The sequence below is a fragment of the Mixophyes fleayi genome, chromosome 1 (genome assembly GCF_038048845.1).
Source record: "Mixophyes fleayi isolate aMixFle1 chromosome 1, aMixFle1.hap1, whole genome shotgun sequence".
Taxonomy (NCBI): Eukaryota; Metazoa; Chordata; class Amphibia; order Anura; family Limnodynastidae; genus Mixophyes; species Mixophyes fleayi.
Window position 1 is genome coordinate 339,348,607 of NC_134402.1, and position 14,521 is coordinate 339,363,127.

The 14,521-nt window shown below is 40.6% G+C and overlaps 1 protein-coding gene across 1 annotated transcript in view; it reads right to left on the minus strand.

The window, feature by feature from the left end:
* Positions 1-13,951, minus strand: part of LOC142108711 (somatomedin-B and thrombospondin type-1 domain-containing protein-like) — a 44,050-nt gene extending 30,099 nt beyond the window's left edge. The window contains exon 1 of the mRNA XM_075192550.1: positions 12,724-13,951. Within this exon, the coding sequence (XP_075048651.1) occupies positions 12,724-12,952 (229 nt within the window). The 5' untranslated portion in view covers positions 12,953-13,951. The remainder of the gene's footprint in view (positions 1-12,723) is intronic.
* Between the last annotated feature and the right edge of the window lie 570 nt (positions 13,952-14,521).

Sequence of the window (14,521 nt, forward strand, 5' to 3'; positions counted from 1 at the left end):
TATCCACAGGCAGCTCCACAATCTTCTTTGCTAATTCAACCTGTTCACTGTATTTACTAATAACCTGTAACAAATTTGAAAACTGATTATTCACTCCCAGCTACATTACTGTGTTTTATGAATTACTTAATAAATAAGTTTTGCTTTTAACTGAATTGTCTGCATTTAACCTTTAGAAAGGTCAACCAACCAAAAGTATGTAAGGAAGAACTTTAAATATCCCTCAATTCAAGTCAGCATTCACTTTCTGAAAAAGTAAACAAGAAGTTAATGAAAAGTGCGTTAACGTGTTTCAGGGACCTTGTTGCCAAAAAAAGGCGGAGGCTTTCGTCACTCAGAGATTTATGGATTTTTTAGTAGATTACAAGCCACTTTTAATCCATTGGCTATGTAAGCAGAGCTGTCTTAACAGCATTATAGGCCCCTGGGCAAAGCAGTGCACTAGGGCCCTACCTACACAACCTCTCATAGGAATAAAAATGTAAATTATCCATAAAATAAGTCCTTTCTTCCATTATACTTTCGTATTTATTCTTAATTCAAACTCTTTACTGCAGGGGTGGCCAACCAGTCAGACATGAAGAGACAAAAAATATCTTTTATATGTCTGTATATACATATACACAGTATAAACACACACAAAAATACATACCATAACATATAACAGAATTTACAATATCTTTCGAAGTGAAAAATTAAATATCCAACAATGCTAAAATGTTCACAATAATCACCAAATCAGTGCAGCTCTTACCTCGCTGCTGTATCCAATGGAGGAGGGTTCAAAGGGCTACATATAGTATCTTCACAGTACTTCACAATCACTGTGGAGGGAACTGTTGGATTGAGGATAAAAAAAGTAATGAATGGCCAACATACCCATCACACCACTCCACATGCCATCAAACTTAACTAAATGTCCTTTGCATGCCCATCAGACCTCCCCATATGCCCCTTACATCCACATCAGACCTCCCCATATGCCCCTTACATTGACATCAGCTGCATTTGCTCCCCCTCACCTGTCTCCCCTGTATCAGACTATGCCCTTCATTATTCTGCGTTTTCTCCCCTTTACCTGTCTCCCGTTTCACACTGCGCCCTCCATCATGCAGCATTTGCTCCCCTTCACCTGTCTCCCTGTATCAGACTATGCCCTCCATCATGCTGCTTTTGCTCCCCTACATCTGTCTCCCGTTTCACACTGCGCCCTCCGTCATGCTGCTTTTGCTCCCCATTCACTTACCTCTCTATTGCCCTCTTCTGATTTCTTCTCTTCTGCCTTGCTCGTGGCTCCTCTCTGTGCGCTCCTCACTGAAAATGTCGGTCGTGATGTCATTCAGCGAGTACGGAGCAGGGAAGAGGGTGTCAGACGCTGCAGCGATCAGATACGTTTTTTTTTGGGGGGGGGGGGTTTTCTGGGCCGGCGGACAAGCAGGGGATGGCTGTCGGGGGAGCGCCTCTCAGGCTTGGCGCCCCCCCCCCCCCCTCACCTTGCTTACCGCGTTTCACCGGTCCTCCCTCTGGGGCACCTCTGCTCATGGGGCCCCCGGGTAACTGTCCAGCATGCCCATGCAGTAAGACAGCCTTGTATGTAAGTGCCACTGGATCTGTATTATATATATATTTTATATACTGGTCTTACACTATTGTGAGTGTTTATGTTCTAAAATATTTTTGTTTTGTCTGTTGAAATTAAAGACATTGGAGAAGTTTTCATTTTATTTGATTCGGCGAGATATGAACAAGAAATCGATAAGGTGAGCAAGTCAACATTTCATTTGATTTTTTAAACTGAGTTACACTATGTATATGTTTCTTTCTTTTACATTTAATGGGCGATAAATCACCAGGAGACAGAGGATATTGACTTCCAGCTTATGGTGTTATATATCATAGTTCACTTTCATCTGTAAGATCGTCAGAGAAAATGCTGCAAATGTGTTGGTCTGCTGGCTCGGTTCCTAAGTCAATAACACTACTTCAGGGATGCTTGTTGCTCTGCAATGCAGAACTCCACATTGGGTACCATTTTGTTGCCCCACATTGGTGGCAGTGAATTTCTTCATTACTGTCTCCACTTGGGTCAGCCATTGGATATAGCTATGATGATGATAAGTGTTACACATGTATTTTTGCAAGATGGTGTCAATGGTACTGGACACTGAACTGTCTGTGGCCATAGCTCCATAGCACTTGAGTCAAAAGGACTCAGATAAAGCTATTACTTTCAAGTATCTTAAATCTTGTTTTGTTACACATAATTAGCACAGATGAGTGTGAGCAAAATTGCAGAGACTAGAACAATGTCACAATTAATTAAAAAAAAAAATGCACTCTTGCAAAACAATTTTTTTAAATAGTTTTTCATTTCAATTATTATACAGGAAACATAGAGGGATCCTCTCAGGGGCGCACGCAGGATTGTCAGGGGGGGCCCCTGACAATCCCCCCTGCCCCCCTGACCAAAAAAAAAAAAAAACACGAGAGAGAGCCGTTTCGGCAGCTCTGTCCTATACAGCAGCCGCGGCGCTGTCAAAGAAGCGTCCGCAGCGGTGCTGTATACAATACAGCACCGCCGCGGACGCTTCTTTGACAGCGCCGCGGCTGCTGTATAGGACAGTGCCGATATGGTGGGCACTGAGTTAGCGCAGGGGGGTTTCTGGAGAGTCAGAAACCCCCTCTGCATGCGCCACTGCCTCTCGTTTTTAATCAAACTGTAATGAAATTAAAATGTGTGTAGGTGAATATATATAAAATATGATCACATTTAGATGTCTGAATTGATTGATAAAGTTCTCACAATGAAGTTCTTTGAAGCATGTAAATTCTTATCATGTCACAAAAGTCTAACATTGTGATAATGTGTGAGAAGATTGCTAATCAAATAATTTATCAAAAATATGATTTTTGTTTTAAGAGGCAACATTGTCCAATAGGACTATAAAATTAGAGATTTAAGCCTTAGCATAAAAATTACAGATAGAGGGACATGCTCTTAGGCCAATGAAGCAAATTGAATTGCCATTTTAAAATCATGGAAACAGATGCTGGGACTTCTAGAGAGTAGTTTCAAATTTACTAGATCTCATCAGAGCGAGATAAATAGATCAGTAACTTCATGCAAGGATCACGCTTCCCCAACTGGCAGTCTGATAGACAAATTTGTGTTTGGCGGATGACAGGAGAACACGTCTTACAAGATTCGCAACTGTAAAATTTCGTGTAGGAGGAATAATGGTCTGGGGCTGCATTATCCTGATTGGTTGCCTGCACTATTTAAGACCTGTCCTGACACTCCATCTTTGCCAGTGACAGTGTTTTGCTCGAACGGTAGCATCCTGGTTCCAGTGCTGGATTATCCTGTGTCTATTTTCTGGTTCTGATCCCTGGTAACTTCTGACTATGAATCTGGTTCTGATCCCTGGTAACTTCTGACTATGAATCTGGTTCTGATACCTGGCTCTGTATGACCATTAGCATTCCCATTGCCTGCCTGACTGCCAAATACTCAGAGCTCCATTCCTGGCTGAGAGGGTGGTGTCCCAAGAAAGCCGCAACACTGGTACCATTACCATTTATACAACCTGTTCTGTTTGCTGACATCTGAAGGTACATCTCTCTGGCAGTCAGCTACCCCACAACCATTCCTTCCTGTATTCTGATCAGCAGTTGTGCAGCTTCATTCAAACCAATTGGAGTGGTAAGAAATTGCATTGACTTTTGTACTGCTTCAAGTGCTACTGTGGCCGGCTGTTCTGAGGTACTCTGGATCTGTCTCAAAATACTTTAGAGCCTCTGGACTTTGTTATACACTGCTGATAAGTACACTGGGACATTCCGCTGTACCACATTTGCTGATTTCGGTCAATCTCCTGCTCTGATATTTGGGCTTTCTGTATCCTTCATTTTTGCCCATTTATTAAAGAGCCATCTGCATATGATTCTGAACCTGGTATTCTACATCTGATATCCTGTATCTGTTACTCTGCATATACTGTTTGTTGCTGATCAATTGTGTTCTAAAATAAAGACTGTAATTTTAAGTCGCACACCTCGTAATTTCTGCTGCAAACCGAACACGAGGCCTTATAGACCACCATCAGTGCCCGACCTGAGTAATTATTTTGTGGTTGAATGGATGCAAATCTCTCCAGCCAATTTCTGACAATCTAGAGAAAATTAGAGGCTGTTATAGTAGCAAAGGGTGGACCAACTCCATATTAATGCCCATGGTTTTGGAATGAGATGTTCAACAAGCACATATAGATGTGATGTCCAGACGTCCACATACATTTGGCCACAAGGTATATCTTGGGGGAATAGTGGTATAACTAAACAAACTGTTTTATATGTTTTTTAATGTAGCAATAGCTTGGTGTGCAACTATATATAACAATTAAATTGCTGGTTGTAGCAATGATATTAAAAACAGATTCTAAACATTATTTATTTTTATGGACTGAATGTGTGAATAAATTCAGCACACACTCTTCCACTGACAGCACAGCATACAGTATGCTACTCCCTTTTTTGTACATAAGCATGCTATAGAGATATCATTAAATCTTACAAATCAAAGGATAACTCAGCTAAAAAAAAAAGTTGTAGCCTTCTAAGGAACCTTCCAGGATGAGAAGCAGTTTACTGAAAATTGCTTCATTGTTAACCAGAGCCGTAACTTAGAATTCTAGTGCCCTGGGCGAGAAAGACAAATGCCGCCCCCCTAGCCCTCAATTTTAACCAAATTTACCTAAAATATTCCTAAATTCCTCCCCCTTCGGCGTTGCGCCCTGGGCGGTCGCCCCTGTCGCACAGCCCAAGTTACGGCCCTGTTGTTAACCCCCCCCATCCCAACTCCCTTGCAATCAGCACTGGAAACAGCCATGAAAGCTGTGTGAGACTGAAGTCTGGAGACAGATTGTAAAATTAAGAAAGTTATCAAATATAAATGTGTAGAGAATGTAGCACCTGGTTCTGCGGCAGACATTCAATTTGGTGCTACTGTTTGGACACATACCCCTTTGATAACCTTTTCAATTTTACCTGCTCCAGTTATCCATAACCATCAGAGCTGTTATGGTTTTATCAGCTAAAAGGCCATGTGGTGGCTTTCTTAAGGGTAAACCAAGCCATTCTTTCAGTCTATCCAGACTTGTTTCTGCAGCTCTGTTAAAATGTGTAAATAAATATTTTCTTCTTTCATCCTCTATGGCAGCCATTACAATGGGCTGGTCTCCTTCTATCCTTAGGTAAATAGAAAAGATCTCAGGTAGTATACCACTGTGTCTTTTCCTCTTTCTTGCTGAGAACAGCTAGCAGGCTGTTGCTGACTGTGTGTAAGGGCTTACACCTTCTTCCATGGTCCTGGTGACATACCACTGTGGTGCAAGCCGAGGATGATCAGGGACAACTAGTGACAATTTTTGGCAGCAAATATGGTGCAAAAAGTATAGAATCTTGTATAAAAAAATTGAACACGGCTCGCACTGAGATTGGTGCTTAGTGTATGAGTGAGCACCATACCCAGGGTTAAAGGACGCCGATATGGTGGTCCAAACAGAAAGGACCTTGGAATTGCTAAAGTGAGCATTATCTATTCAATAGAAAGCACCACTGGCCACCGTAAAGAGAGCAGAGAAGTACAACCCCAAACAGCCAAAACAGCCAAAACACCCTAGGTGAACCTATAAGTTAGGATTGCAATTACTTAGCTATTGAGTAATACCATCTCAGTATTCTTGATGAGCTTGTGAGGGGGGGGGGGGTAGATCATGTCTGTGAAGCCAGTGACAAACCATTGTCTACTGATTGTGAAAGGGCCTTTAGTGCAGCATGTAATCCCCAGCCTCCTGAGTAATTTAAGGAGTTGATAGCTTGGATGATGATACCACCAAGGAGGATTAATATGCTATGCAGGGGGTGAAGAGAGCAAGGTCCCCGTCACGTATAGACTAACAGTACAGGTTTTCACATTCAGAATTAGATCTGGATGTGGATGAGTCCTCTAGTAGTGAATCTGGGGAAATTAATTAACAACCCAGGAAGTAAAGGATTTAATTACTAAAGAATGGGATCAAATAGAAAAGTCTCAGTCTAATTATGAAAATATTAGAATACATCTATCCCTTCAGTGATAAAGAGGAAATGAGTTAAATTCCAAAAGTGTATGCAGCAATAGTCAGTTTATCATCAGGACCACTAGTCCTTTAGAAGACAGTGGTACATCTGAGACATCCTATGGACAGGAAGTTGTTTTAAAAAGCTTCATATTTCTTCTGGAACTACTTTGAAATCAGAGCTAGCTATGGCTTCAGTGGCTAGAGCACTGAGATTATGGGGTGAGGCTCTTCATAAAGATATTGAGGAAAATATTAGTAGACAATGTTTTCTGAAAAGCGCTGAAGATATGCAGAGAGGAATAGAATTCCTTTACAAGCCATCATTGGATACCATCACCTTTTCAGCCAGAACTAAGGCTTCAATGGCTTTATCTAGAAGAGCTCTCTGGCTGCATCCATGGGCAGCAGATGCTCAATCCACAAATAGTCTAGTGATAATCCACTTTGAAGGATCTTTACTATTTGGTGATAAACTAGACAACATGGGGTAAATGTATCAAGCTGAGAGTTTTCTGGCAGGTTGAAAAACCAATCAGATTTTAGCTATCATTTATTAAGTACATTCTACAAAATGAAAGCTAGAATCTGATTGGTTGCTATAGGCAACATCTCCACTTTTCAAACCCACCAGAAAACTCACAGTTTGATATATTTACCCCCATGGGTCAGAAGTTTTCTGGGGATAAATCTAGCCTCCTGGTGCAGGATTGAATGGTGAACACTTGAAAGATGTAAGAAGTTATAAACCTGAGAGACAATACACCAAACAAGGTGGTAACACTGCATCCAAACAACCAGCCAATCAAGTACAGTGCAGTGAATGTAATCTCTAGATATTAAGCAAATGCTACAATCATTTCAAACACTCATTAATCTCAAATGTCACAACAGTTTCACGAACACTCATGAACTGCCATTCCTCCCTATTATCACTGCTGAGAGAAGCAGAAAAAGACAGCAAGTAGCATCTTTGAACTGAGTGCCTGAGTAAATGAATGAGTAAATCATGAACTTTTAGAAAGCCCCCATCCCTGCCCCACAATGTTCACTATAACTGTATGTCCTGTATATTGTCTGCCTCTGAGAGGGTCCACCTGATAAACAAAGGGTTGTTACATTGTGCAGACACACTTCTTATACTGTACACCTCTTACCAAGTTTGGTGTACTTCCAATATAGTCCATATAAGGCAGAAAAGGAGCCAGAATAGTCAGTCATGAGCCAGATACATTTCTCTCCCACACAGCTACAGTATATACATTGTACAGGCAATGCTAACATGGCATGATCTGTAAGTCTCTGTCCTTCCTGTCACTTAGTTGAATATAAAGTACATTACTGTTATCTAGGAAGGCAACTTTTACATGTATTAAATTAGTATTAAGTTAATAAATAACTGCAGGACATCCATACAATGAGGTTGAACTTTGTCACTATATATATATATATATATATATATATATATATATATATAGTCATTACTGAGTTCACTATTAGTCGTGGAGATCAATTGGAATAGCATAAAGCATAACATAGTAACCAGATAGAAATTAGCACAAGTTATTATCAATATTATTTATTTATAAAGAACAAACACCTATGACAATATATCTGTAGTCTATATGTGTTTCCCCTGAAATAAGAGTTTTTTTCCTAACAGGAAGTAAAGAGCCATTCCAGTCTGACCCTTGTGTAGGTTTTATGTAAGGCTAATCCCCCTTTTGTGCATTACCCAAAGTACATAGGGCCTCAGCACTCCTCTCTGCTTGTACCCAATGCACCAATTTACCTACTGTAGATCACTCCCGCTGCCCTGCTGCCTGACCCAGTTTAACCCTCTCCCTGCTTCACACAACAAAGTCTTTCATTCGGAAGTTATAGACATCAGCTGCTCTTGTGGGACGTTCATTTTCAGTCCCATCAACGTTTAAGTAAACACAAAAAATGAAAACAACTTAAGACTCCATCGGGTCTATTTATCAAGAATGTATTTGCCTTAAATCATGTGGAAATTGCAAATATTAGAATAGGGGCTGTTTAGCAAAAATACTACAGCAGGAAATATCTTCGATACCGTCTGCATTTACCAAACTAACGGTCGGTACCACAGTCTCTATAATTTACTATGGGGACTGTGATTTACCAAGCATCTGAAGATGGCATTAGCAGCTGAAGTCTGGGCACTGTAACACAAATGTGATGGGTAGAGGGATGTTTCAGATTCCTCCCCCTCTCAAAATAATGGTGCATGTACAGTTAGGTAAGCCAGGAACAGAATGAGAAACCTTAAGTTTTCTCAATGGAATTGTCTTCGCTGGGACAGTGAATGATTAGGATCATGAATTAGAATCATGAATTGATCCAAAATTGCTTCTCTTATTGCTAAAATTAGCACAATAAGAGGTGCCAGCGACGGAGCCTAGTGGTGGCTGCAGGCCACTCCTACTGCGTTTAGAGGGGTGAAATTGAGATAAAGAAAGGGGACGGTAGCAAGGCAAGCCCAGCCGGTCCCCAGGGTGGCATAGGAGGTCCATCCTGTCACATGGACATACATAGTTTTTAAATATGACCAAAGCACACTCCCTTTACTTTGCAAATGTTTTAAAAAGCAACAGAGCATTATTTTTTGCACAAAAACTATATTACAGAGATGGAAAATAGGTAATTTCAAATGTAATACAACAGTGACATTTATGCACTCATGCTTACCAGTGTTTATTTACAGGTGTAATAAAGTATTAAATTAAGCAATCACTGTATTGAAGACAGAAGCGTGAATATTGCAAAAACAACCAGATAACCTTCAAAATGTATATAAAAGTGTAAAAGCTAAAAAACAAAATGCATTATAAAAATGTCCGCATGTAATAGTGCATAGTTGTACCAATTCTACAGCCAATCGATGTTAATAATGCGGCATTCTCTGAACGCTTCCTGTCTACAAAACAGTGTCCTCTGTGTTTTCACTTCTTTAGTATACAAGACTTTGGGATTGAGTTGGTATTTTTGTTGAAATCATAGATGTCAACATTAAAAACAAAAACAAAACAGGACCACTTCACAGCTGAGCAATCATGTCAACTTTATTAAATTTGATTATTACTTACATTTGGCTTTTTAAGTATTAACTTATAGGGGGGAATTCAATTTAATGCTAACGCAGTCACAGCCTCGCATAACATGCGCTAAGTAAATCATTGCAGTAATGTTTTACTGCCCGAACATCCCGCAGAGTCTCATCATAAGAACTGTATTATAAGACTGATTGATACTGAAATTAGGGACATTTCCAGAGACACATTTTTTGAGTTTGTTATTGTCCATGTAGATTAGGGACAGTTAGTTAGTTATGTGATTTTAGTGCCATTCACCTTTGACTTCTGGAGCTTGCTTAAATAACTGGAGCTTTTACATTGATCTCACATGTCACAAATGCCATCCTCCCTAATGCTGATCATTGCTGTTAATGCTGTCAGTGTAAAGCTCAGCTCATCTGCAGATCAAAGGCCAGAGCCCCATGTACTACAATCCAGTCACATATGATATTATAACCAAAATGGAGACCAATATGACCTATTATTGCACATGAGATATACAGGGAGATTTTGGGAGAAGCCCTGTAATATATAAATATGAAATCTACATATAGCTTCATATAGCTCACACCAATTTAGCTTTAAATATAAATAATAGCTCATAAAGGAGATACTGCCATTAGATTTCGTAGGGGTGCCAGATCAAATATTAAGAAAAGGACATAAATGAAATACAAGATGCTGCATGCTTCACATTACCTTATAATCATGCAGTTAGTGATCTATATGTACTTTGTGTCTTGTTTAGATAGATGACCTGGCAAATCCATGTTTTAGGTGTGCTATGAACCTCTTACAAAGCTCATCTAATCCACCTGTCTTTAAGTACTCAACAGAAAGTTTCAGCCTGGCCATGAGACATTATTCTGCTTCATGAAACATATATGAGATCCACATTAGATGAAGGACTTGTTTTCCAGATACATGGATATCTATTAAAGGGCAAAAAGACCTAGGCCAGCAAAAAAGGGGTGTTTTGCCAGTGATAGAGCTTCATCCTCTACATCAAAGGGTCTCCACCAGGGTCTCGCTGGCAATAACTACAGTAGTTGTCCGTGTATTAAACATGGGGACATGTATTTAACAAGCATTCTCAGCGTACATGTATCTCCGCAATCCTTGTTCTGTTATCACAATCTCAGAATGACCATAACAGAAGAAAACCAATTTTTAAAAAAATTGCTTTATTACATAAATAAATTGTGGATACTTTTAAAATATTTTTTCTTTTTTAAATACTTTAAATCTATTTTTATTTATTTATTTTTCTACTAACTGAAACTAAAAGATTGTCTGGGCTTTCAGTTCCATTGCGCATGCGTGTGCCAACTAGCTGTGTCACCCATGCGCTTATCCCCTCAGACTGGCATGTTGAAGTTAACTCTTACCACTACAGGCCAGTAGATTTTAATGATAAATTGTGGTAATAATTGATTTATTATTCATAAGCAATGGTAGAAAATCTGCTTTGACGCATATTAATAAGTAGACTACACGGTTCTTAACCGTTGTCTCTAACAAATCCCCGATATTTTTAACTATTGACCCACATCATAGTACCACTTCTGTTCAACATGGGATTACTTCTCTGTGCCTCTTTCATTTTGCATCTTGTATACTTTCATATGTATAGAATGTGACCAATTAAATTCCAATATAACTGCATTAAGTTTATGTCCCTTTGTCATTTCACATTGATGTGAGTGAGTCTATGTCCACCTTCAGTCACTGTACCTGAACAAGTGGAACTTGTAAAGAAAGTTTTCTATCTAGTGTTTGCCACTTTGTTTTATTTAACAGTAATCCAGTTATAGAATGTATATAAAACACAAGGTCCTCCTGCAGTAAAACCAGCATCTAGCCTCTTTCACAGTCGTGGGACAGAGAATCCCACTATAATGAATTAATTTAAATATAGATTTCCAAATCACTAGATGCTTTTACTTTGGCCACTAAACCATGTATAGACAGATATACTTGATGACATATTGATTTCCGTAATAACTAACCAAGAACAACGGAAGAATACAATGTAGCAGCTCCTTAATGGTACACACACAGTACCTATGGTTTTTACCTCTCGGAGCAGAAGAGATGAGGTAGACATATACCACACCTGGCCCTCCAACCATGGCAAACTACAAGTCCCAGCAGGACCAAAGAAACTAGTCGGTGGCCTAGGGTGCCGATGGTTAGGGGCGCCTAGAACATTTAATAAAAAACCATGAATGAATGACAACGTCCAGTGCTTTTAATTCCCCTGCTGCGACCCCACATGGATAGCTGGCCGCTGACATAAAGGAGAAGCAGACAGCAGCTTCTTACACGTGGAGCCTCTGGCTGCTGCCCCTCTATGTCACTGTTAGGCTGGCAGTGTCGCACTTGGAATGATGTCACAACCCAGCGCCACACTCACAGTCTGAGGAGACAAGGGAGCCACTTCCACCTCCCATCTGACAAGGTAAGAACCTAAGAACCAACAAAAGTACCCGGAAAAAAACATGTTACGATATAAGGGGTGCAAATACTGTCTGCTTTTGCATGTAGCACACAAATACTGTGTCAGCTTTATTTGTACATTAAGATATCGAATGGATTGCAAAATCTGTCCGCGCAATTTATTTTTTAGAACATCCCTTCCCTCCCCTGTCCTACCTCTCCTGGCGCAGGCGAGCGTAAGTGCCATAGTCGCGCAAATCTGCACAGGCCCATATGAGAGCGCCTTCTTTATGGGTATATGCAGTGCGATTTCACAAAAGATACGCTACACAAACTGGTGTACATCCAACACTGCATCAGGCCTAGTGTACAGGTAATACATGTGAACATATTACATACAACAAAAAACAAAATCTATACAGTGTCCTGGTCTTGAGAGCTAAACCTGAAAGGCATCGCCATGCCAATGTTTGACTGTTCAATATTTTGATTAATCAGCTGTATTGAATTACAATTCTCAAAATCTGCATTTGTTTCACATAGGTTGAAAAGTGTTGACAGACAGTAATGAATTAAGACTCTGATAACAACTCTGATGTTCTATTGCAGTGTATTACAGCGATAGAAAATCTTTTATCAGGCAATTTATTAAGAAAATGTCACCAGTCCTGCTGAACCATTCCTGGTACCCTCTACACAGGCATAAGCAGGCATGTCTGGAGTGGGCCTTTCAGATTCTACAAAAATATATTAAGGATGAAAATCAAAATAAAAAAAATAGATTTTTTTTTTTTTTTTTAAAGTAATAAACAAAAACAGAAAAAAACTCTATTTTAATAATAAAGCATTTCCCTTTGGGCACCCTGGGCTAACACAATCCTGAGATGGCATTAACAAGCAAAGGACAGAGGAGGTACTTGGTCGTCCATTGTTAATCCTTGACTAATGCCTATGGTCAGCCTAGCACTACTTGTGACACACCTGTCCCTAAAAAGTGCTTGAAAATCTTGGCAAGTATGGCCACTACAATGTACTGATAACCCCGAACCCCCACACTGAGTACTCACCGCTCCCCCCGCACTGCCCTAGGTAGTCCTCGCAGCAGTCCACGCTCCGGCGGCAGTAGGTGTCACAGTAACATGTGGTCCCAGATGGACTGACGCCGCTGCATGCATTATTCCTTCCTGGGCAACACCTGGGATGTCCACGGCGGGCACAGACACACCGACCACCTGGGACCTGAATAGCCCAAATGGAGCCGAGCAGCAGCCACAACCCAGAACTCCGGAGCTGCATCCTGGGACATCCAGAATCTGGAGACGATGAGGAAAATATTGTGGAGGCTGAGTGAGGAGGAGAGAGGATACCTGCACGTTGGGCTGAGCAGGGTTTAGTCTGTGCTGATCATTTATACCCTAAAGATGCAGGAAGCCTAGATTTGGGGGACAGCACAGATGGTAGAGATAGGAGTGCCTGTACTCCTGAGTTACAGATCAGGTCATGTAAGGTCAGAGCTGTCTGACAGGCACCTCTGTACAGCTGTTCCAAAGTAATCGCCACATTACATCTCCTCTGGGAGGTTTTGTATATAGCCGAGAGGGGGCTTCGTACAGCCCCTGTCTCCAGCCCAGCACTCTGATTGGTGTCCTAAACGACCAGCCCTGTGACTCCCACTGTCTCCTAGTGTAAAAAAAAAAATCTGATTTAGAAGAGATGAGTGTTTTATTCTGACAAGAATTTTCGTTCCTGATATATTTAGCAGCCCCTCATTTGTGTCTGGAGGGAGTAGACATGCTGCCAGTTTGCAGAAACATCTGTCACCGTTGGTCAGCTGTGAATAGATTATTATATATAATTTATGCTGTTGGGGTGGTGATATAATAAGAAGGTGTTAGAGGTTTGTGGCTAAATAGGGATGGTAGATATTATTATTAACAGTCTACCATGGGACACCTTCTTCAGCCACAAGCTCCCTACTGCTGTTTAGCCACCTGCCAGTCGTGATAAGTTTTGTGATATCTCTACCACAAAAAAAAGTGTTGCTATCGACACAACAGTAGGCGTCTTTCATAAAAGTGGTGCTCTACTTTTTCACCTGTTAACACTTTTACAAATGTACACAAGGATCCCGTTTACCATCATGGCTTTATATCTGATTGCTCTTCAACAATATTTTTTAGTGCATTAAACAGAAATAAGGGTGCAACATTAGTTATTGGTGTAACAATATGATAAGCTGTTACAGCATACAACTATATAAAGAATAGCACAAAGAATACATGGACAGTGGACAGTGTGAAAGCAAAGATAGGGCAGAAAAAACAGGGATTAGGTAAAAGCCAGAACTGCCGGAATGCCGGTACACCGGAATGAGTCCGCTCACTACAGCGCCCTCTGCTGCTTGGATTTTGAGTGAAGCTTGCTGTGTTTTCTCTGCCTGTATAGTGCATTCTGCTCTGCTGCACCGATATGTTCTTTTGTAATATGTGGAACAAATCATATTGCATATATATTGTATTGTGTGTGTGTGTGTGTGTATACACATATATATATATATATATATATATACACACACAAGTTAACCTGTGCATGATACTCATGCATTCTAGTCAAATCAAGCTACTTAAGGTGTTAAAAAGGTTCTTGTCATGCATTTGGGCCTAGCCCAGGCCTCCTCAGGGGAAGAGCGTTACTTCCCGACGCAAGCGCCCTTTTTTAACGTGGTTTTGTCCACATGTCACCACCTCATCATTTTTCTCCATCACCTCATCCTTCATCTTTATCGCCACATCTATCCAGATGTCTATCCAGACACAGGGATCTCTCTCAGCGGTCCTGAGTATCACACTCCTCTCGCTCTGTCAC